At 39.1% G+C, this 24,883-nt stretch overlaps 1 protein-coding gene across 4 annotated transcripts; it reads left to right on the forward strand.

The window, feature by feature from the left end:
- Positions 1-40: 40 nt before the first annotated feature.
- On the forward strand, positions 41-24,883 carry ALG5 (ALG5 dolichyl-phosphate beta-glucosyltransferase). 4 transcript variants are annotated; one of them, XM_086771956.1, is made up of 10 exons: positions 41-215; positions 1,084-1,255; positions 3,679-3,725; positions 4,382-4,450; positions 5,676-5,768; positions 7,302-7,415; positions 8,712-8,771; positions 11,978-12,129; positions 22,002-22,087; positions 23,613-24,883. In XM_086771956.1, the coding sequence occupies exons 1-10, from the start codon at positions 135-137 to the stop codon at positions 23,723-23,725; spliced, it is 987 nt and encodes a 328-aa protein (XP_086628082.1). In that variant the 5' UTR covers positions 41-134; the 3' UTR covers positions 23,726-24,883. The 4 variants fall into 4 exon arrangements, with proteins under 4 accessions (XP_086628082.1, XP_086628084.1, XP_086628085.1 ...); XM_086771958.1 differs by lacking the exon at positions 5,676-5,768; XM_086771959.1 differs by lacking the exons at positions 22,002-22,087; positions 23,613-24,883 and adding an exon at positions 14,483-15,001.

Here is a 24,883-nt window from a genome sequence, read left to right on the forward strand (position 1 = left end):
GGGCGCCATCGGCTCCCAGCGGCGGAGTCCGTGCGGGGCGGCCGCTCTTGGCGGCGAGCGGGCGGCGAGGCGCTGGCTTCCGCGTCGCTGTCCGTGCGCGATAGGGCGCCGCTCCCCCGCGCCGGCCGCGGGCTATGGCGCTGCCCCTGCCCGGAGCCGCGGTGGCGCTGGCGGCCCTGGCCGCTCTCATCTTCCTCCTCCTCCTCCTCGGCCTGGTGAGAGCCGCGGGCCTTGGGGGGGGGCCTCCAGGGCCGGAGCGGGGCGTGGGGGTTGCCCTCTCCCCAACCCCACTTGCGTGGGGCGGGGGCGGTTGGTGGCCCCGGGCCTGGCGGGGGGCCAGGGGCCAGGCGGGCTGCAGCGGCCCCGTGGGAGCCCGGCTGCCTTTCTGCGGCAGCTGGCGGGGCTGTGCATGTGAGGGGGTTCGTGGGGGGAGTGTGTTTTCGCAAGGCGTGGCGTGGGGCGTCGTGTAAACGGGAAGGAAAGGGGGCGTTTCGCCTTCATATCCCGGTAAGGCCCTTTGGCGGTAGGCGCTTGGGAGTGGGAGTCCTGGGTGTTTCCGAGTGACTGAAATGCCATGCAGATCCGAAAAGTTCCACACCTGGGAAGTTCTGCTGCCCAGCCCCACATATGCGGTGTTCCCAAGTAAGAGCGCTCCAGAAACCAAGCTGTGTAGATTTATTTTATCCGTGCTTAAGAAAAGATCAGAGCCTCGCTTTTGCAAGCACTCGTGACTGGCTGGTCACCAGTAGTGCCACCGGTTTCAGCACCAGCTTGTGTGGTCGAGATTCCTTGGTGAAGGGGCAGCGGGGCTTTGGACCACAAGTTTGGAGGCGTCTGCGTGCTCCGCAGTTGAAAACAGCGACAAGCTGATGATGCTGACAGCGGTCAGAGTAGGTGAAATGGAGTCATTAAATGGTAGGAAAAGGTTTTGGTCCTGTGTGATTTGGCCAGTGGATGAAGTAATGCACCGCTGACCCGTCTCATTCCTGAAATATAGTTGGTTGCCCCCTGTAGCATGTTCAACAGCTAGGTAAACCTTTAATAGAATGCTTAATGATCATTTTCATTTCTTTTTCGTCACAGGTTTGTGTGATTGCTCACGTAACAGCCATAAAAATGCCAACCCTTCACCAACATGAAGAAGAGAAATTCTTCATAAATGCAGAAGGCAGGAAAGAGCCTGTACCAAGTATACGTGATCCCGCTACAAGGGAACTCTCTGTTGTTGTGCCTTCATACAATGAGGAAGACCGGTGTAAGATTTTTATTGTTTTGAGAAAAAGAAGAAAGTCTGTCTGTTGTTACTCTAATAACGCAGAGGTCTGTTTATGTTAGCCATAGATTCTGGCAGGCCAGATTATGTATCTGATTTTGGACACAGTTTCCAGAAAACAGTCCAAGTACATTGAATTTCAAAATTAAGACACTATGTAACTTGGTTTCTGCTGCTAAAAATAGCAGGGGGCACTTGTAAGAATCCTCTTTATATTAATGAAGTCCATCAGAATGGCTGTTCACTGCCCCTGAAAATGCTGTAAGGCAAGAAGTAGAAAACGATTTTTAAAATTTTTGAGAGCTTCCCACTCTGTAAGCAACAGCAGCAGCTTCAGACAAGCAGAAAAAAAAAAGGACAGTCTCTTTCGTTTCTGTTTGACTTGGCCATATGTCTAACTTCCTGACGCTAAAAAGTGAACGCTTTCAGATGCGATAGAAATAATCGAGCTCTAAAGCTGTGTTTGGAGTTGACATGGTAGCTCGTATTGTCATTCTGTTTCTTGGTGAGTGAAAATCCTGAGCTGTTTGGGATTCCGTTAAGAGAGATGTTGACAAACAAAGTGTATCTAGACACGAGGTAGGCCTGGCCCTTTCTCAAGTCCAGCACATTCCTCAGTCCTGGTTCTCATACACCTGTTTTCAGTAGGCAAGGTCTTAATGTGTCATGTGATTTTCGTTTAGTCATCTCTTACTTGGGAGATAGAATAATAACCTGAGTGTTGTGGTTTTGTTTAGTGAGGGGGGCCTAAGGTGGTAGCTTCTGTAGGAAACTGCTAGAAGTCGCTCCCCTTTGTTCAGTGGACTCGGCTGGGCCTAGGACGGACCCCCTGCTGGCCAAGGCTGAGCCGATTGGTAGCAGAATGTCCCGTGATAACGCCTCTGAGATAGTGTATTTAAGAAGGGGGAAACAGAAAAAAAGAAGAGAAGATGTGAAGAAGCTGAGCAGGGGCAGAGGCGCAGAGGGGGAGGCGCGAGCCTTGTGGGCCTTGTAGGCCTCACCCTCTGGCCTCCCGCGGGGCAGCCGACTGGGCCCAACTCGGCCCGGCCCAGCTGTAAGAAGTGGAGAGGAGATGAGTAGTGAAGAAAACCTGAGAGGCGCCTGCCAGCCTGTTGTGAAGAATTTTTCTTGTGAGAGGAACAGCTGCAGATGCCAAGGTCAGTGAAGAAGGAGGGGGAGGAGTAATGCGGCTCCTGGCAGAGACTCCCCTGCAGCCTGTGGTGATGACCATGGTGGAGCAGGTTGTCCCCCTGCAGCCCATGGAGGTCCACAGAGGAGCAGAGATCTACCTGCAGCCCGTGAAGGACCCTGCATTGGGGGAAGTGGATGCCTGAAGGCAGCTGTGGCCCATGGAGGGCCCACTGGGGCAGCCGTTCTGGAGGGACTGCACCCCGTGGAAGAGATGACCCACGCTGGAGCAGTTTCACAAAGGACTGTGGCGTAGGGGTGGGACCCCACGCTGGAGCAGGGGAGGAATGCGAGGAGTTTTTCCCCGGACGATGAAGCAATGGCAAGAAACAACGCGTGATGAACTGACCACGACCCCCATTCCCTCTTCCCCCCTGTGCCACTCGGGGTGGGGGGAAGGTAGTAGAGATAATGTTAAGCTCAGGAAGAGGGAGAGGTGAGAGGAGGTTACCTCGTTCTCTGTCTCATTATCCTGCTGTTTTTAGTAATAAATGAATAGTTTTCCCCAAGTCAAGTCTGTTTTGCCCATGACAGTAACTTTAAGGATTTCTCCCTGTCCTTATCTCAAACCTCGAGCCGTTTTCCTGTATTATCTCTCCCTACTCCCTCAGAGCGTGGAGGGGGTGAGAGAGAGACTGCATAGTCTGGCCCAGCTGAGGCTAAACTACGACACTGAGATGTGCTCAAAAATGAAGATATACTGCAAAGTCAACCATAAGGTTTAATATCTTTCTAACCTGCAGATAAATCAGCTGCAGAAGTAATGCCCTTTCGTTGGCTGAAGCCTCATGGCCAGCAGTAAGAGAAGGCATGTTACTGACAAGTGTTAGGAATTTTGCTTGTTGCCTTCTCTGTCAGCTTGCTTAAATAGATAGTGAGTGCTGGTTTGCAGGGTCAGTCGTGGGGAATTTTTTTTTTTTTTCCTTTAAGATTGTGTAGAGAATTACATATCTCAAAATGGAAAGTTGGTTCTTACCTTCAGAAGAAATGCTTTTAGCCTGTCTTCCATGTGTGCTTTTCTTCAGTGTTCTTTTTGCATTCAGAAAGGGCAGGACTTAGAGTTGCAGGTGCTGAGCTTGTTTACTGAAGGTAGTGTTGTATGAAAGAGGCTGTTTCCTAAGCTGTGCTTTGTGGTTGTTTTCAGCTTGCTTGTGCAGGTGCTTTTGGTGCTTTGCCTGTTACAATCTACTAACCTGACCTCTTCTGCCTTTCTCTAGTACCTCTTATGATGGATGAAGCTTTGGATTATCTAGAAAAAAGACAGGTATTTTCATTTTACATTTAAAATTCAGTATTTTTCTGTGTTATGTATAATAAGTTAGTGATCTATTCACTTTGTTATTTTGGTGTACTTAGCCACTTAGAAGTAAAGCTTCTGTCTTATCAGTTATTTTTAGATTGAATGCTGGAAGGTATTTTTAAATTAAGTAAAAATTTAATATACTACTATATGATGAAAAATCTTTGTATGCATGATATCTCTCCAAGACAGAGATTAAGGATTAACCATACATGTAGCTTTCTAAGCTAAATTCTGGTTTGTTCCAACAAGCATCTGTTCATTAGGATTTGTTCCCTGGATAAGAAGCCCATTGTGAAGGTTTGTGGGTTTTGTTTTGTTTGGGTTTTCTTAGCAGTGGTGGTGTTCTGAGCTTTCATCTTTTACAACTGAATTGATTTTTGAATTCTAGATGGTAGCTGAGGAAAACTATGACAAGCCCATGTAACCTAACACTCATCAAATACGGCAAAATTCTTTAATTATGCCATCTTAACAAATTTGCTCTGTCGTATTGATGTCTGCTGGCAGCTGTAAATGAGTTAAAAACTGCTAGGGAGAAAAGAATGCTGATGTTTGAAAGACCTACTGCCCACTTGAGAAATTGGATTAAATGCATTATTTCTGGTTTTGTTTTCAAGAAACGAGATCCTTCATTCACTTATGAAGTAATAGTCGTTGATGATGGTAGTAAAGATCAAACAACAAAGGTAAGAAAAAGATGTGTCTTACCAAGTGATGAGAGGTATGGATTTTTTTTACTGCATTTGTGGAATGTAACAATGTTTTGCAACTACTTGAAGTAGTTGGCAATTAATATTCATGTTTCTGAATATTTTCTGTCATTGTTCTATATGCATTGTGGGTGTTGCATACACACATGCTTACACATTTAATTCTTTTGCAATTACATTCTTGATTGGCAGTTGTGACAGCCATTTTTCTGCATCTGAGATTCTAAAAATTCTAATCTTAAATTCAAGAAATTTCTTGTGAAATATTCTACATGTCCATAGTGATGTGGGTATGAACTTGAGGAAGCCCAAAAGCCTTTTAAAATAGCTGATTTATTCTGTGATTGACAGAACAACTGACATGTTGTGCAGCTCTTTCCCATTCCCTTCATGGCATTGGTCGTTTTAAAATCCCCATGCCAGCAGTAGTATTTTCAAAATAGTTCTGCATTCTTCTGCTTCGGCTTTGATTTATGTCACTGGAAGGGAAGGCTGGCCAACTTGAGGGGTTTTTTTACTACTGCTTGGAAAATGTTTGTGTTAGCTATTAAAATGAATGCTGCTTTTTCATTTACTTCCCTTAAGCTTGTCCATTAAGGATTGCTCATATCTATTTTTTGACTGCTTTACATTCCTTCTAGCAACTTTTGTAACTGAGCACACTGCGGCCATGGGCCTCTGGACTTACAAGGACTTGAGATAACCTTTAGAAAAAATCAGAGGAGAAAACTCAGGCTTTCTCTTCCCCACAGCATAGAACAAAATGTACACATGGGATTTTTTTATCACTGTGAATTTTTGTTTAAAACCACAGATAGCAGCAAGATGAGTATGAAATAGATAGCAGTAGTAGAAAATCATTTTTCTTTGGTTAACTGTTGGTATAAAAGGTCTGTAATAGTATGATAGTATTACATTAGTATTGAGTTTTTTGGACATGGGTGAAATGGGTATAGAATTGCTTGGGGGCATATCCTGTTCTTATTGAACATGACTAGCTTCTTCAGTCTTCCTGTGTTAACTGTAAACTGGTTTTTATTTTCCCAAACAGACTCCAGCAAACACTGACAATTTATTTGTGCTGACTGAAGTGGTTATAGCTCTGTGCTATTAAGTTTGGTTTTTTTAAATGGTGAGCAAATGTAGACTTCTACCTTGATTCCTGGTTTTGTTTTATGCTGTTTCTTTGTGTGTCTATCAGGTTGCAATGACGTACTGCAAGAAATATGGAAGCGACAAAGTGCGAGTGCTTTCTTTAGTAAAAAATCGAGGGAAAGGAGGAGCAGTCAGGATGGTAATTGATACTTTTATCTCCTTCTCTGTCTGAACTACCTGTGCCCAAATACGCAGAAGATAGAGCTATACTGATTGACATTTTGAGTTCAATACATTAACAAAATTATTATGAGAAAACTGAGTATAGGTTCTGTGAATTAAGGCAAAAACTCTTTTCAAAATGAGCTTATTTTAGACCTTGGAAACAGTGTTTTCTTTCCAGGAAGATCAATAACAAAGACATTTTTAATATGATAATTCAAAAGGAAAAAAAAAAGTTAGACTTTAGTTTCATGTTCCCGTTAGTTCCACTTAGAAATAGGTTTGCATTTAAAAAAGCAACCAAACAAAAAAACCTCTACAGATTAACGTAAGGCTTTTGTAGAGAAGATACATCTAAATTTGCAAATGTTGCTTTCCAAGTCATAGTTGTGGTTTTAAAAATGACTGGTGAACAAACCCTCATCCAACACAGTTTGTGTTTACTCAAGCCCATTGCTCTTACCTTGATAGTAGAACCAGCACAATTTATGTTTTCACATATTAATTTGCACGTAGATATTATGATAAAATAATCGTGTTCTACAAATAAATGATCTATGCACATTTAGAAGGACTATTTTTTTCTTGAGAGGAATGACATCTTCTGTGTAAAAAGGTGTCATCATTTATGGGTTATCAGTGACTGTATCAGTATTTTAAGCTCTATCTTTAGTATGTCAATTTAATTTTTGCATGATACATGAATAACTGTAGCAAATGGAGAGAACATGAAATTACAAAGTGTGGAGGGATATAACTTTTAAGTTATTCCAAGAGATGGAGAGTTATTCTCTGTACAGTTTTGCACTGCAGAGTGTGGAGTGGGTATGTGTACTACTACTTCCTTGACAAGTTTTTCCAAAGTCTCACATGCTTGGTTATGACACTGTTTGGCAGACCCACTGCTAAGTGTTTTCCTGTCTGTACCCCTGCAAAAATTGTCAGATATCTCTGACCAAGGATATAGCAAAACAAGCTGTCACACCTGGTGCATCACAAATGTTTTGCAGTGATACTGTGACTTAAGACTTATTTCTCAAAACTAAATTATCTCTTGAATTCTCTTAATTTCTCTTGAAACAGCATTAGGAAAAATAGCACTGCATCCTCCTTTCCGTAGGTCAGATGACACAAAATAGCTGTCCAGTGCAGTGGCAGCTGCTAATCACTGCTTCTGTGTGCTCCTCTGTAGAGCTGATTGTAGCAACTTGTTGTCTCTCAGGATTTTGGTTTGTAGAGCTTTTAGTTTGTAAACTTCTCTGGATTGTTAACTTCTCGTGTTTGTGCATTGTCTGTGACTGTGGGACACTACTTAGTGTGTGAAGTCTCTTGGTGTTATTACAGTATCAACTGATAAATTGTTGTTAGTAGCAGAATATTCTCACCTGTTGTGTTGAATCTTTGGGTACCACTGTTCTAGTTACTACATTAGGTTTTTGCAGTGTCTTGTGGCTGGCTTATGACAAATATTGATTCTGAAGATGATGATTTTTGACTGTTTTAATTGCAGGGTGTTTTTAGTTCTCGGGGGAAAAAAATTCTGATGGCTGATGCAGATGGAGCTACAAAATTTGAGGATATTGAAAAAGTAGAAGAAGGTCTAAAAAATCTTCAGCCGTGGCCTGTGAGTATAAATTAACATGGTTTCAGTTTAATGTGCGTGCATACAGATTGATTTTTATAACTCTCTTTGACTTGAGTTCTCTGAAATCCAATTGAAGATCTAGGTGTGAGTCTGAAGACCTAGGTGTAAGCTTAGGAGCTGCAAGAAAGGGCTGTCAGGAGGTAGCTTCCACGAGTTCTTACCTCCTTTGCATTCACTGTGCCTATTTCAATGTAGTACATAATGTTCTATTTACCATTCTTCCTTTGAAGTTGTTCTACTCTATATAAATACCATGTGCTGCCTACTCAGTTAAAAAACAATTTTTACTTTGTTAACTGATTTGTATTTTCTTTTTATCTAATGTCATCCTATATACCTTTAAGGATGCATCTTAATTTCACCCTATTTCTTAGAGGTTCTCTTTTCTCAAAGTTGTTAGCTTAAACAACAATATTTGCAAGAACTTTTATTGTAAATACAAATTCAAAAACCTGTGGAACAAGACCTCCTCCCTGGATAGTCATTCTCTTTTGCATGCTTGACTTGAAAGAACTGAGGTTTATTTTATTTTCTGCTTAAATGCAGAACGGTGAGGTGCTTGTAGCTAGTTTCCCGAAGTGCCAGAAGTGATGTGCAGCCTTCCAGGAGGAGCTGCGAGGGACGCGCCTGTGTGAAGAGTGCAGGACCGCAAGTGCGGGAGCCACGGGGCGGCAGTGTTTCTCTGGCGCTTTCTGCTGCGAAGGCGGCAGCAGCAGCTGCTGGTTCTCCAGCATCAGTCAGCTGTAGCAAATTTGAGAGATTTCACGTGAGGAGCAGTAGCGTGAGAATAATTTTAACTCTTCTGTTTTGATCTAATTTGAGATTGTATTTATGGCTGGTGCCATGGCATTTTATTTGTTTGCAGCTACATTAGTGAAATAAGTACTTTATTCTGTTATCCTTTCTATATGCAATATTTATGGAAAATATACATTATATCATTAAGTGTCTAGGAATGCTGAATGCTTCTCAGTGCTGTTTAACACATTTTACTGTAGGCATACCTCAGAGGAATAATGTAAGCTAAACCAGACCCGGATAAATTGCAACACTTTGTATGCACCGTATGCAAAATGTAATAAATTTTAGATGATCTGTAAGTTGTAGGAAAGACTGATTTTAGCCTCGTAATCTAGCAGTAGAAAGAGCGTATCTAAAGGAAGTAGAAGAGTATACTGTTTTGAAGTTTTTATTATATAGCTCTCAACAGAAGATTCCACTGATCCAGAATATGTCAGTTTAAGTAATAACTCTTCAATTTATATTCCTGTGCAGAACCAAATGGCTATTTCCTGTGGTTCTAGAGCTCATCTGGAGAAGGACTCAATAGCAAAGGTTTGTTTCCCTTTTCTGCTGTGTACTAGTACTCAAATACTTCCATCATTTGATTCTGCATTACAGATTTTACTGTTAAGTAATCATTATTTGTTAAAGAACGGAAACTAAAAAATAGGAAAAGCTTGTAGTAAGTGTAGCATATCCTCCATCATATGCAAAGGATATGTTCTAGATTTCAGGCACTTCGAACTGGTTTCAATTAGTGTGCCAATTTATGGATTTAATTTTCCTAGCTGAGAACATCTTACAAACAGAACTTCTGATCCCTAGCTGAATTGGTAGCTAGTACCCAGGACTGGGGCTGGAGTGAAAGGCAAGTGATGAGTTCATCTTTATTGATTCTCTTCCAGTGCAAGAGCTTGATCTGCAGATCTTGAGACCTGTTTAAAATGAGTTAGGGATAATTAGCAGCAAACTGTTTGAAGAGTATCTCAATTCGTGGGAAAGTACTGTAATTTTTCTGTATTACTCATAGTAAATTTTTTGAATTTTGAACACACAGATAGTACTGTTCTGTGTGTGGCTCTTGTGGAATAAACAGTGATGCATACGCGCACAGTCTTATCTTGCATTTGGTTTTCTGATGTCTTGGCAGACAGTAGTTGACAAAGCACAGGCATGGAACTTGTATTGCAACAGACATTGGTGGACTAATTTTTTCAGCATCATTGGATGTGCTCATCATGTTGAATGTTCTCAAGAGTAAGCTTTGTTTATGCTATGTTTAATACTTGAAATTATTCTAAAATATATACACAACTACTAAAATAGTTACAAAAGTTCAAAAGAAGTTACACTGGTAATGTCCAGCCCTTGGTAGATGTTTAATTTTTATTTCTGGTTTATCAGGTAGTATTGGAATGCTTCACTGGAAAGAGTTCTTGTAAATTCTGCTGTGTGTATGTTAGCATCCTCACAAAAAAAAAAATCCAAAGCCTTCATCATTTTCAGAAATTAGGATAAATCTTTGGCATGGTACTTGCACGCTTGTAGTACAGAATATACCATTTGCAGTTATTTGTTAGCTGTGCAGCTAGTGTATCCTGGAAACGTTACTACTACATGGAGACCATGTAGCTGATAAATTTAAGCCTGGAAAAAATGCTTCATTGTGTGGTCAGGTACTGAACATAGACAAGCTTTCTTCTATGCATTCATATTTCTTTTCGTCTTTGAAGGTCTTGCTACATGGGGAGGAATTGCAATAGGGCTTTATCTTTTAGCGCAAAAGTAGAATGTTTAGGATGTGTCCATCCTTTGCTTCCTGTTTTTCCCCATATTTCTGACTTTTTGATAAAGGAGTCACCAACTGGCTAGGTAGTGCTGCTCTATTTGAAATATGTTGCCCATTTCATCACCCAGCTGTCCCTAGACTGGAAAGGAAAGACTGCCTTTACCACATTGGGAAGACACTGTGGTGTAGTGCAATAGATATTAAAAAAAAGTTGCAGAACAATCTTTGATAGGTTGGGATTTCTCTCTGGGCTTAGTGGCATCTAAACCAGTAGAAGAAAGCTGTGATAAGCAGCCCTCTGGGACTTATTAAGACCAAAATTTCACCCTTAAATTCAGGCTCAAGACATCAAGAATTCCATTTTGCCTCCAGAATTGTTAATGTACTTTACTGAATCCATAGTATGACAAGAATGAATAGTCTTGGGAGTGATTAACATAACCCAGGAACTCCTCTTTGTGAATTAAGCGCAGTTTCACTGACTGACAGTCATGCAGCCTCTTAAAGCTTCCCTTTTGGGACTAGCAGCCTTGTGTTCTTGATCACGCAGTGGCTCACCTTCACCAAAAGTGCCAAAGAATCTACACCAGATCCACCATTGACCTCAGGCTACAGCACTTTTTTGAGAGGCACAAGTTAGGAATTTGCATTTCCTTAAGCCAAAGATTATTACATAATAAGCTGAGCATCTTCTAATTTTTCAAGTGAGATTTGAAATTATTAGCTTTAAAGGCATTTCTTATCACCTGGAAATGCTTACCAGTTAAATTGTTGGCTCCTGAAGATTTTGCATGTTATTTGGCTTGCAGTTTTAGATACAATCACCTAAATTGAGCTTAAGACCAGCAGTGAGTTCAGAAGCAGTTTGTGGATCAGCGTTCTAGTTGTTTAGGAGCTGTCTTGAATAAAAGACTAGGAGGGACCTCTGCAAACCCAGAGTCCAGCCTCCAGGTTCCATGGACAAACTTATTCGTTTGATTATTATGTCAAGAACAAAATTGTAACCAAACAGTAAGCTGGGAGAACATTTACCAGGAGCATAGGATATATTTGTGAAAGCAAAAGAAGTGACTGTTTAACATTTCTGGAAATACAGAATGAAGTATTATCTTGCACAGCAGCTATTACTTTAGTCCTATTTTTACTTGGTCCGTCACATACTGCAAAAAAAGTGCATTCTCTTATTGCATTCCCTTAAGTGCCTTAACATGGTACATGCAAGCTCTGGAGATCATTCGATCTTAAACGAAAGAAGTGGGTGGCAAACAACAAGAGATGCTCCCAGTTGTGGTGGTTGTTTTTTGTTTTTTTTTTTTTAATAATAGAAAATTTTAAAAAATGTGTCAGAGTAGCAGCTGGGGCCTGTTTAGTTTTTAGTATGTATTCTTAAGAGTAGCTGATTCTCCATTGTTTGTCCTGGTAACTTTTGAATTTATTGGGTCTGTTCAACCAGTTTTTAGGAGAAAAAGAAGACTAGACAGAGGGGAAAAAAACAGCTTCTAAGTGTCCAGTGGAGTAGAGCATGTAGCATGCCATCCCCCTCCTCCTTCACTGTTTTCCTGGATGAATTCCCAGGGAATTATGCAGAAGATACTATGGCTGTCCCACTCATGAATTGAAATCCAGGTGCAGGTTCCTGCTCCGTTTAATAAGGTATTATCCAGAATGAAATTTAGAGCAGCTTTTCACTCTGTTCTGAATTAGGGAAAGCAAAGAAAATAATTTGGACTTGTCATATCCTAGGCCAGCATACTAACCATGCTCTTGACTGGCAGATTTTTCCTTTTCAGCTGTAATTTTCACTGTAGCAATTGAAAACTTCTGTTTTCATTCCAGTGCAAGACAAAAACAGTTTACAAACTTTGAAAGCTGTCACAAAACAGGATTATTGTCCTGTAAGCCAGCTCTGTTCAAACACTTCACTCATCACTTAAATGAAAGCATCTAACGTCTTCCCTTTTGTCCACAGCGCTCTTACTTTCGAACTCTTCTTATGTATGGGTTCCACTTCCTTGTATGGTTTCTCTGTGTCAAAGAGATCAGGGACACACAGTGCGGATTTAAACTTTTAACCAGAGAAGCTGCCTCACAGACTTTCTCAAGTCTTCATATAGAACGCTGGTAAATTATTTCTTTTTTTTTATTGTTCATTTTTTTCCTAATTTAACATGATTTTGAAAAAGTAATTTCAGTATTGCAGCTACTATGAAGTGTGTGATGTCTGTGTATAAATCCTAGCTGCTCAATTTAACCAACTATAGTACTGTTTGCATGGCAATTTAGGTTTCTTGTTGTGCTAAAATATAATGGTAATTGCTAGGAATTCTATTTCATTATTAAGATATACTTTTGGAAATAGTTGAGTGTTTAATTTTATTTTTTCTTCTTGTGATGATAGGGAAAAGGGGAACAGATGGACTTACTGAGTTTTGATTTTAAAATAGCATCCAACATAAATTGCAAGAAGGATTTTAAGACTACATTGCTGAGATTTTGGGTGGCAACAATTGGCTCCTTGCAAGTGCATTTTACTTTGGCATGTGATATAGAAAGAGTTATGTAATACTAAGTAGGACATTTTGGTTTTACCTTGTCAGAGCAACTGGTAATTGATTAGGAGAGGGGAGCAAACAGGAAGAAAATCCGAATAACTTCTCACTCTTCACATCTAAAATAAATTCCAAAGACAGACTCTTTGTTTGTGTTGTAATTCACTCCCTATTTCTGAGAGTCCTCTCTCCTTTTACAGATAGGAGCCATGCAAGCAGAGTAAGAAATGGAGAAAGAAGCTCTTATTATGATAAGGAAAGTTAAGAGTTATTAATCCTATTCAAAACTTTTATCAATCTATTTTTATACATTACAGCCTCACAGTTCAGTGCTGCTTAACCAAAATGTTTTACCTAAAATCCTTATCTGGTAAGATGTTCGTAATTGCTGAAGGCTCAAAGTTAAAGGAAATGCTTGCTCTTTGCTTACTTTCTTGCTAGAATATTTAATGAGAGGACTAGTGATAGATCTCATTAATTTAAGAGAGTAGAAAATGATGCATAGTCTTTGAATTACTTTAGAGGTCTATCTCATTATAATTTAGCTAGGACAGTTCTCTTAGGAGAATGATACAGTCGTGCCTACTGTTATGGGACTCAAACACTGTTTCCAACAAATACTGTAATTTTAGTAAATTTCCTATACCACAGCTGTTGCTAAAAAGGATGGCTTAATTAAGTACAATCAAATCTTATCAAACTATTGTCTTCATGCAAGAACATCTGTCATGGGCTACTGCTTGCTGTCAGAGAACACAATTACTAAGCAGTGTTCCCATACAAAAATTAATGTAATCCTGCAGTCCTAGTCAATTCCAATATGTCTAGTTCTGGGTTGAGCTTTGGCAGTGATAGTTGAGCTATATTGCTCCTCCAGAGTGGGATTGCAAAGGTAGCGTTTGGGCACACAAATCTGGTGCAGAATGCAGAGCTTCAGTTGAATTGAATCTGGAGTTGTGAGCAGTTTGGAAAATCACTTTCATAGCTGAATGGTTTGCTTATTGCCCTAAAGAAAGCTGTAGCTGAGCGAGAAGTATGATTGTACTGCTATCTTTAAAACCGAACTTGATCTATAAAATTACGTAAATTTCATATACAGGAATTTTGTAAAGACATGGTTAAACGCATATGAGAGACCCAGAAGTGCACGTCTCAAAATTACCCTGTTTAACTGCACTTTATAAATTAAGTATTTCAAGAAGAAATACTGAAATAAATTAATGAAGATAAATCAGTTTAATCTGTAAAAATGCAGTCTTTAATCCCATTGTATTTTAAACTGAAAATTTTGAATATAGTTGCACTTACTGGTCAGACATATTAAGTAAAGTGTTAATTTTTTTTATTACAAGAATCTTAGCAAGCTGCCTTCTGCCACTCAGATTCTCTAGCAACAAAGGAATGAAAGAGTAAAAATAATTGTGTTATACCCCGTTATCCAGGAATAGAGGCAACGAAAAAAGGATATTGCTAGCTTATTTTATAGTAATTATATTGCTGCTGTGGAACACACCAGATCTTCATGTCTTGGTGTGTTAATTCATTGTGCTTATATGTGCTGCTATAAAATTAGCCTTCTATTCTTGCTCTTTTATTTACAGTAATCTATAAACTCATCCCATGATTTTTTTTTATTTATTTATCTGAAATGTACTGGTTAGTGATGAAGAATGTTTGTTTTGTTTGTCAAGAAATTAATAACTCAAATCCTTCCAATAAACAGCTCCTCAGATACTTCCAAGTCACAAATTTGCCTAAAACAGCAGTAGGTTTGGTTTGGTTTTTTTTTATTTGGTTTAATTTTCTGCCAAATCAGGCAGAAATATATTGTCTGGTTTTATCCTCGTGTCCTTCAGCAGTCTCTGTGCTTCCTTGCCTTCGTTATCATACTTATTGGCTAATTCAAACCAAATTTGACAGAACAGTAGATATTTGAAGATCGAAAGCTTTGGCAAGTCTTGTGGAAACTTAAAACCCCACAGAGGAGAGAAACTCAGATTATTGCCACTGCTGAAATAAAAAACTACAAGAAGGACTGCGAAGTTACTTGTCATCTTCACAGCACGCCGTTTAGCACATATAACTAGAGGATAACATGTCAGTGCACAACACAAAGTACTGTCCCCTTCCCAGTTAATGTTTATGAGATCTGGAAATAAACTGCGAGATGGAGGAGTATAAGTATGTGGGGAAAGTGGGTGCATTGAAGGAAACAGTAGTTGTAAGTGAAATGTCTGTGTTGTATGGACAGTTGGGATAATTGTTGGAAATTACATAGGGACATCAAACATTTATCCCATAGAGCCATGCATTGGATTCCTTTGTATGCAATAATGTAAGAATGTGAAATAGCCCAGTAATGGAAACTTGTTATTTTAAATAAATATATCTTTCCATTGCATAGCATGTGTGTAAAAAGGAAAATAAAAACTGGTTAGACATTGTGCAATGGAGGTTCTGTACATATCATGAGTATAAAGATGTAAGAGGAACAAACAGTAGTCAGTATGATATTTCTCCTGACCTGGAACAATGGGCAGTCCTTAACTGTCACAGAACAACTCATTCATACTGAGACCATCAGCAAGGGGTTGCAGAGAAACCACTGTCTTGATAGTGGACAAGAGGCTCAGAAATCTGGGTTGTTTGCCACCTCTCCATCACTGCATTGGGGCTGTTTGACATCTGAAGAAATTATTTGATTCTTTTTAAATCTTAAAATCCCGTTAATGAAGTGCAGCTCTGTTAGGTATTGAAAGAAGGATTCAGTTCCGGTATGGTCATATGGTCAGTGCTCAGATATTCTAGTAACGGAGGAGAGTGCTGGAGAATAGTCAACAAACAAGCAGCATTTAATAGGATAAAAGCTGTCTGAGAGCCACCACCCTAGTCAAGGTTCGAGAGCTCCCCCGCTGCTGAACTGGAGCGTGTGGTGAGCTGTTGAAGAGAATGAACATAATTCAGTTTTTGCGTAAGCCTCATCTGTCTTGTCTGCTCAAGTGGTGTCAGGCTCAAATTTTTTGAGGTGCTATAGTGTTAAGTGAATTATTATGTGAGGACATAATACATATTTAGACTAAACATTAATACATAACATATTTACTCATTATGTTAATATAAAATGGCTGTAAAATCAGCTATCTAATATTAAGTTCCTGCCCTGAACTGTTAAGCTTACTGCTGAGTTAGAAAGTAAATACGCACACTCAATGGACAGGATTTACTTCACCACATCTACTTGTCATCTAGCCTCCCTTCTTAGACAATAGAAGAAGAAACAATTTAAGGGTATAATTAATTTCATTCGATTATAGGCCTCTAAAATATGGCAGATGAAGCACAGCTGACAAGTGCCTCTTTCCTGCCTTTGACTATAAAGGGACTCCAAACAGTTTGTACAGAAGGAGCTGTCTCTACTGGAGATGAGTAAAGTTCAGCAGGGTAAATTGGATTCGGAGCATAGTAATCTGTAGGGAAAAACGTGTCAGGTTGCTGATGCCTGAATTGTTGTCATAGTTCTGCCCCGATCGGGACCAGACTACGCAGTCTCTCTCTCACTCCCCCCACCCTCTGAGAGAATAGAGGGAGATAATATAAGAAAAAACAGCTCGAGGTTTGAGATGAGGACAGGGATAAAATCCTTAAAGTTACCGTTACAGGCAAAACAGACTTGACTTGGGGAAAACTATTCATTTATTCACTAAACAAAACCACAACAATTGTATAAACCATTTGGTAAATCCTGAAAGTAGTGGGTTACAAGAAAAACTACTGAAGCAATATTGTGTCAAAGGCAGCTCGCTTTCTGGGCTGTATAGGCAGTACCCATTGTTTCTGTAGACAAAAAGCCCAGAGAATTCTTCCCTTCAGTTAAAGGAATCCAGTAGTGTCTTTGCATACAGGAGAGAGTGCTGAATTAGCACTGGGCAGTAGGAGACTGCCTTGAAGTGCTGAGTATTGTCAATACTGCTCCAAAGGCAGAGCAACGGGTATTGAAGAAATGATATAGGTGTTATTTCTATGTCTCTCAGCAGATTGATAACATACCTCACTCAAAGAGGAAGGGTTAGGAGCACAGTCTCTTTCTGGGAAGCCGTACATCTTACACGCTGGTAATAGACATGTCAATGTAAACAACGTAGCTATGCTGGTGCTGGGTTAGACAAGCTGAAAGATTTCAAAGTTTCCGAACTTAAATAGCTTTCAGAGACATCAAAAATAAATGCATATGGTATTTTCAGTGTTTCACCAACACCACCAATAAACTGGAGTCTTGAGTTTCCATATTCACCTTTCATAGGAAAAGGAAGGGGAGAACATCAAGATCTTCCTTTATATGATCTTATGTGCATCTTTGACAGTTTCAATACTAATTTAATCACAAGGAAATAGCCCAATATCAGCTGCAATAAGAATGAAAAAGTAATTGCTTAGACCTTCACTTTTTATGGTTTCTTTGTGCTCTTTCTGTTCCCGTTGACATCAAATTGAATGTCAGCTCTTTAATGTTCAGAATACTAGAAAACTGAGATCACAGTTTTCTTCTTGCTGTGCTGAATTTGCTTTGTAGATGCTTATATTTAGGAAATCTTAAAAGCAAAGGGAAATACACAAGGAAAAATACTGTTTTATCGTTATGCTAATAAGGATCATGTAACTTTTTAAAGAAAGACCAAGATACTTCCTAGGATATTTTGGTAATCTAAAGTTTAGAAAGTGTTTGAAATTTAATAGAGACTGGAAACTGTTTCTATCTTTGATATTAAGAAATCATGCTTACGTCCTAAACTAGCTTTTTTTTTGTGAGTGTTCTTGTTGACTTTTTTAACTGTTCTTTGGAGTGGGCTGCATATATACAAATATAAACCAAACATTCTTGAAATTTACTTTCTAAATAGCCAAGTTTTGACATTAGTTTGAAATGAGAGCAACCTTTTGAACAGAGAGCATATGCTTTGCATTTTAGGTTCTGAATCTGATTACACCACTAATCTATTTTTCAGAAATGGATGGAGCACATTTTTTAAATTAAAACTTAAAAGAAAATTAAAAGGGATATTTTAAAAACATAATAGAGACAGTTGGAATTACTCACTTTCAGATGCAAAAGAAGCTCTAGTTCTGCATCTACAGTCTTGACCTGAGAAATGTAACTGTTCGTATTAAATTTTAATGCACAGCAAGAAAACTGGAAAATTAAATGGTCTCACTGGCAGAATTTTCCTATCCTAAATTTTGTCATTGATTTATTCTGGCTAAAAAAAAAAAAAAAAAACATTACTTTTCTTCCAGGCAGAAAATGTCTTTCCTTAACTAGGAGAACTAGACATAGCAGCATTTACTATCATCCCTGGAATATTGATAAATTGAGGGGAAATTCAAGACATAGTTCTAGTCCAGGCTTGATTGACATGCTTTTATAAAGTGGCAATATACAATGATAATACACAACTCAGCAGACACTGATTAAATCAAATTGTTGCTATTACTTTTGTCTATAAATTTGCCCAGTGCACTGGACAAGCCATACTGTTTCACATTTAAATCTCGAAAACTCCTTATAAAAAATTAATGTTTGTTTCTCCATTTTGTCACTAAACTCTAAATGTGAGCCTCTGTCTATAAATTACAGAAAAGCAAGCATTCATATTGCTACAGGGATTTTTTTTTTCCCCTCCTTTGGCATTGTAGACCGACATGAGCAGTGGAATGAATTGTTTTTTCCTGGTTTTGTGCACAAGTAGAATTGTTTATGAATTTCTAATCAACACAAAAATATTTTGCTGTTACAAATATGTCTGGTTTGTCTTGTGAAAAAATCCTGCTCCTGGCAGACATGTAAACAGACTTTCAAAAGCCCCAGTACAGCTGGAGCAGTACTGGCAGTCTAACCCCCTTGACATCCTATTTCATTCTTAGACCTCTTTGGCCATTGAAAATTTTCTCTGCCCATTAAGAGTTTACTGGAACAACATTTATTGGATGTAGAAAAGTCCTAAATTCCAATTAAAACAGTATAACTGAATGCTTAAGTTTGGTATTTGAAACACTTAATACTGGACCAGCAAAAAAAGACTCCTAGTGCAATTTTAAAATACAGAATAATTTTGCAGGATAGATATTTTATAAGCTGAAACATTTTAAGGATTCCGTTTAAAAGGGCTGAATGCAATTAAACACCTACCAACTTTGGTGTTCAACTGAATTTTAGCCAGCATCATCTTAAATTGTAACTTAACCAAAAGTTAACTCCTTAACCAAACTTAACTCCTTAGTATAAACACAGCCACATGGAGAAGTTTTTCTATTTTTGTATTTTATACTTTGTGTTAATTAACACATAATGGAGCTACTATTAGAAATAGATGGGGAAATTGTTTGTACCATATATTTTTGGGTGTCTAAATTTGGGTACTTAGGTTGGAGCCTGAATTCATCAGGCTAGAGCCAAACTTAGATATTCTGAGCTGTGTCCCACCTCCCCAGAGGCACCTACTTTCACTCTGCAGCAGGATCCAGTGAAGTACGTGGTGTGAATAATTCACTGCTATTTCTAAGAGCGGTTCTGTCACGTGTTAACTAGTCACAAATGTCTTTGTGTAAAAACACATGTATTGCACTCACCAACTCATCCACTGGTGTTGCTTTGATCTTCTCTAGGGTAGGCTCCAGTTAACCTACCCACGCTTAAATCCTGACTGTGGAAACCTCTGTATGGTTCTTCTGTACCGTCTGGATCTGGTGATCAGCAGTATGGCTGTAATACTGTCAGTGTATTGAATACACTGTGATCTGTATTCCCCAATTGACTGTTCTGGTATGCGTATGAGGTGTACTGAAAGGTGGTGGGGAACAGGGGAAGAAAAAAGGGTATCCCAGCAATATACTACAGAAGTCATTCTCCTTCCAACTTTGAATAGGGTTTTTTTAATTTCAGGATATTTTCACTGTTATACAAATGGCAACCACATGTAACAGTATTAGTGTTCAACCTGACTAATTCCTGGGCTTTTAATCTTTTTCTTGAGTGCTGTAGTTCACCAAACTATTTAAGGTTGTTGTACTGTGATGTATACGCTGAAATTCCACTAATGGGTTGTCCATAGGAATTGTTGCAAATAACTATTAGTTCACTAGGCTAATACTTTATGTACTAGTATTTTTAGAGCAGCTCATATAGTATAATTCATCAGACAATTATTCTGTGTCTCTTAAGATTTTTAGTCAGTTAAGTAGTAAGTATTACAAAATTAGATTTAGTCTTAATGCACATGACTCATAAACATTCAAAGGTGGATACATGGGTTTTTTGGCTTACAAATGTAAAATGTCAGCAAAAAAATTAAATAATACCACTTCGGTAGAAAATATCATGGCTTAATTAATAAAATAATATTCAACCCTCATTTAAAGAAAACAGTGAAATGGCAAGGCTGCTTGGAGCAGATTCAGTTCACTGAGGTAAAAAAAAAGCTCTACTTATTCCAGTAACTTTTTTTGTGACAAAAAGTCTGTGTCTTAATCAAAATCAGATTTAGCAAGTGGCTCTAAATTCTTTATACACAGTAACTGTAGTCTCTGTAGATAACCTCTGTTTGTGCTGCCATTGTATGTTTTAATGCTGTCCAGAGCGATATCAGTAGCTCTCCCGTAACATAGGCGTACAGTGCAAGTTCAGGTTGGTGCATGTTTGGTAATGATTTCAGCAGCAAGCCAGCGTGCTGTGGTCTGCACTTCAGTGGGAACCTACATCTATGTGTCATACCTAAGTGCACATTTCAAAGTGGACTTCTGTTGTTGCAGTCATTAACGGTTTTGCAGAAATGCACTGCACTGCTTAAAAGGAGAGAGTGGCTTGAATTAGAAGGAAGTAACATCTGAATTTGGCTAGCAGCCTGCTAAAGTATGTCTTTTTGCCTGCTCTTGATCACCTGTCTGTCCCTTTCTACCCTTTCTGTAGTGTTAAATGGGATTACCAATGACTCAGATTCAAGTAACCCTTGAAGCATGAACAAATAATGTTATTTGTTTATTGCATACATGTTCTCCAGTGGCAAAAGATTTTTCTTTTCATTTCAGAAGAAAATTTTCTTGAACTTAGCAATGAGGATTTAAGGAGATTCTAAACTTACGAAGTTATTGAGACAAAATGTGGACTAGTGTTGAATTGTACTTGACTGGCTCACAGCCACATTTTCAAGACCTCTGTAAGCTGGTTTGGGAGATCTGTTCCAATGACTTCAAACCAGAAACCTTGCCAACAGCTCGGCTAAAACATTTCCAATTCCTTAACCTTCGAGGTTTAGTTCTCTGCAAAAAAAACCCCTCTGTGTTTGAATACATATTGAACCTAGTAGAAATCAGATGTGGATGGCCACTGACAGTTTTTTCCAATAGAGACTAGTATTTTTAAAAAGCTTTTTACTGGGAGGGGCTGTTTAGCTTAAATTACCATTACTAGAACTCATGTAAGGAACAAGAACGCCCTTACTGGCATTTGAAGACTACAAAGGGAGAAAGAGACCCAGCAACCAACAAATCTAAGAAATTTAACCAAAATCACCAGAGTCTTCATAATTGTGATTTGCATTCGCCCTTGTCAATAGTAGCTACTGGTAGTTTTGTATGCTGATTTCTATCCGAGCATTACAAGCTGTAGTTGCCAAAACATTTTTCTAGTATCAAAAGCCTCACTGCCTCAGATCCAGAAGGTCTACTTGAGCATGCAGTTGCAAGAGTGAAACCCACAAACAATTCTCTGCACAGAACTGAGAGGACTAAAGCATATTTTGGACAAATGGGGCAGGGAGGGGCAACTGACTTAGAGCAGGATCACTTCCCCAATTCATTTTGCTGCACAACCGGCAAACAATTCTGCCAGCCAAAAAGACAGGTCTCTAGAGAGAGTTTTTGTGTTATACATTAAATGATCACCAGGTAAAGTACAACTCTTGTTCAGGTTCTGTTATGCACAGCAACATAAATAATTTCTCACTTCTGTGCTGCTGCCTTTATTCTTAACTTAGAAAGTACAAGGAGAAACCATCAGATCGACGTAAAGCCATAGCAGATAATTGTCCCCTTTGATGAAAACTACTAGAGATGTAGATTGACACTGCAACGTTTGACTGCTTGGTCTTTAAAAATGTTTAACTCATGATTGTGGCAGAATGAAAAGTGAGCAGTGACTTGAACACCGCATGACCTGTACCTTCAAAAACAGGATGCAGTGAAGTATTGTCTGTATATTTGGCTATGTTCTGAGCTGTTCAGTCAGGGAAATCAATTTGCCTTTCATGTGCATCTGACCTGTAGAGAATTGGTATCAGCTTCGTAACTGAACACCAATCTCCTTAAATCAGGCTAGGGATTTAATTAACAGTGGCATCATCTTTCTTCTGGAAATAAGCGTGACTGTATTTGCTATTTTCTGTTCTTCTTCAGGGCGTTTGATGTGGAACTTCTTTATATAGCTCAGCGCTTGAGAATACCTGTAGCAGAAGTTGCTGTCAACTGGACTGAAATTGAAGGTAGGGAAATTGTTTATGTTCCTGTAAGATTCCTTACATGTCAATCCAGAATAAAATGGCTGAGGGTCTTTCCATGTTTTGCCTAGTTTTGATAACACACAATCTTCTTTCCATAGAAATTCTGAATGTCATGTCCTTGCCAGCCTTCTGCCATGGTATGGTGCAGGACAAGTAGGTGAAGGGGTAGCAAGGGAGAGAAACTCCGACTGGAGACAAAAGTAGGTAGTTATACTCCCAGGACAAAGCACTGCTTCGGCACATCCTCTTGCCATAATGTGTTAATAAAAATATTGCAGTTGTAAAACACTATACAGGAAGTCTGACCATCATCATCTATTGATTCAACTGCATTTCACTGTGTCTTGCCTTACAAAATTCTCAGCCCACCTATTAAGGCCACCCTCTCTTCTTAAGATACAAGGTTCTTTCAGACCTGTAGGGAGGTCTCTGTTACTGGGTTACTGGAAAGTATAGCTCCATACATACTTCTTCATAGCAAAGCCAGCTTAAAAGGTACTGCTTGCTTCTGCTCACTTCCTTCCTCCCATCAAATGCAGTTCCTTTTTCTTTTCCTTTTCATGTTTTTTTTTCTTTTTTTTAATCTGAATCTCTTCTCCTCACACAACAACAGAAAGTATAATGAACTGCAATGGTGATGAAGGGTGCAGGTAGAGAACATCCGAAGCCAGCTTTACTAGAAAATAAATGTTTTCTTTCAATACGGTTCCACGTGTATATTGCACCTAACAGAAATGTTAGCAGAGATAGAAGAGGGCTTAGTTTCGTAGTGTGTGTTCCTTACCTTGCCTGAAGATTGGCACATTCACATTATTGCTGTAAGACAATGTGGTGGTCCTCTTCTCCAAAGTTGCTAAGAAATCATTTGCTTAATTATTGGTGTTCAGGTTCCTATTTACTTGAACAAAGCCTTGTTGCAGAGAAGACAAACCTCGTGCCACTTCCCTGTCCTTTCATATTAAAGTAAAACGGCCACCAACTCCTGTCTCAAATACCTTGTAAAACTTGTGAGTCTCAGACCATTAGAAAATTGCCGGCATACTTGCAGGGAATCAGGCTGGAGTTGGCTGAGCTATCCCATCACCTCATCGCTATATGGCTGCTTCAGCAAGTTTGGAGCTTTTTGGGGTGTTTAATTAGTGCTGGTTCCATCACTGTGCCCACCACGGGCGGTGCTGCCATTTTGGGACCACAGCAAGATGGTGGGACCTCACAATGGTGAGGAGGCGGAGGAGAGCTGCTTCAAACCACGAGGTTTGAAGGTTTGATTCTGTGGCACACATGGAATTACTGTGCTGCTTGCAAACTAGAATCTCCCACCTATAGTATAATGTAATTACTATATAGCAATAACTTTTGCAATATAAATTTTTATTAATGTTAAAGTCTAAGTCGTAGGGCTGAATGTGCTGAGAATGCGGAGGTTCATGGCTACTTAAATGCGTGTCTTGCCAATGCTCATTTTTTCTAACAGTGTCCTTCTGATTTCCTTCTTCATTAATCACAGGTTCTAAGTTAGTTCCCTTTTGGAGCTGGCTGCAGATGGGCAGGGATCTCCTTTTTATACGACTGCGATATATGACTGGTGCCTGGCAACTTGAAACAAGAAAATGTAATTAGGTTATTTACATTTCCCAAGTATATTATTATACTTAATGGAACATGAGAACGGTTTCAATCAAGTGAAGTGGTGATGAAAGCTGAGGTAATTCTCCATTGCTCCTGTCTGTGTTTCATTTTTGCAGCATGTATGTATTTTATAAGATTGTCAGCAGGGAATTTGTACAACATTTTGAAAAGAGAAAGCATTTCCAAAAAGGTTTTCTTACCTGGCAATCAGGTTTTTATTTTATAAAATAGTAGCTTTAACATGTCTTATAAATTCACTCAAATAAATATATCTGCTTTTGTCTCATCATACATTTGAGAGTTCCTTATACATATTAAAAAGAGGCACTCTGTTCTGCGTTGTGCAATATTGTGTTGTGAATGACGACAACCATTTGTTTCTGTAGTATCTGGAAACACGTGGCCATATTGCAACTTGGAATTATCAATCATGGTTCACGCTGGTGCATATTTAGGTTCAGTGTTATGGGAAACATTAATGGGTTTTACTGAGTTATAACAGTAATGTTCATAAGGCTGTTCTAGGAACTTTGAGTAGTCTCTTGACATTCCAGATGTTTTTGTCTGAAGCTGAAATAATTTGTCTGAGACCAAACTGCAGATCGTCTCCAGACTGTAGAAGGTCCAAGAGAAGGCACATTTAGTTTTAAAACATTGTCTTTTATAAATGTGTTTTGTTCATATGTACTAATTAATACTGCATGCTCAAGGCCTGGAGTCCTGGGCATCTACAGGTCTGTAGTGAAAAGGGTATGGAAAGCTAATTCAGAGCATATAAAAATGAGACCAAATGTACATTGGGGGCTTGTGCATTAGCAATCTGATTTGAAGTTCTCATGCTTCAAATGAGATCAGAGAGGGAGGGAGGGGTCTTGAGTCTTCCTTAGCAATGTCATACTCTGTTACAGTACACAGGTTTCAATAGTGCTTTCAAAAGAGTTGTGGATTGCTGACAGACTACGCCAATCTTTCTTTTGGAAACATGTACAAATTTGAACAGATTTAAAGAATGAATGGTATATGATTGTACTTTCAAATTTTATTTCACTGGTGATTTTTCTTTTTCCTTCCGCAATATTGAGTTCTGCTTCTGTTAGGGTTACCTCAGTTTTCTATAAATTGAAGTGTTGGAATAAATTATCAAAAAGT

This window comes from Chlamydotis macqueenii, chromosome 1 (genome assembly GCF_036417535.1).
Source record: "Chlamydotis macqueenii isolate bChlMac1 chromosome 1, bChlMac1.mat, whole genome shotgun sequence".
NCBI lineage: Eukaryota > Metazoa > Chordata > Aves > Otidiformes > Otididae > Chlamydotis > Chlamydotis macqueenii.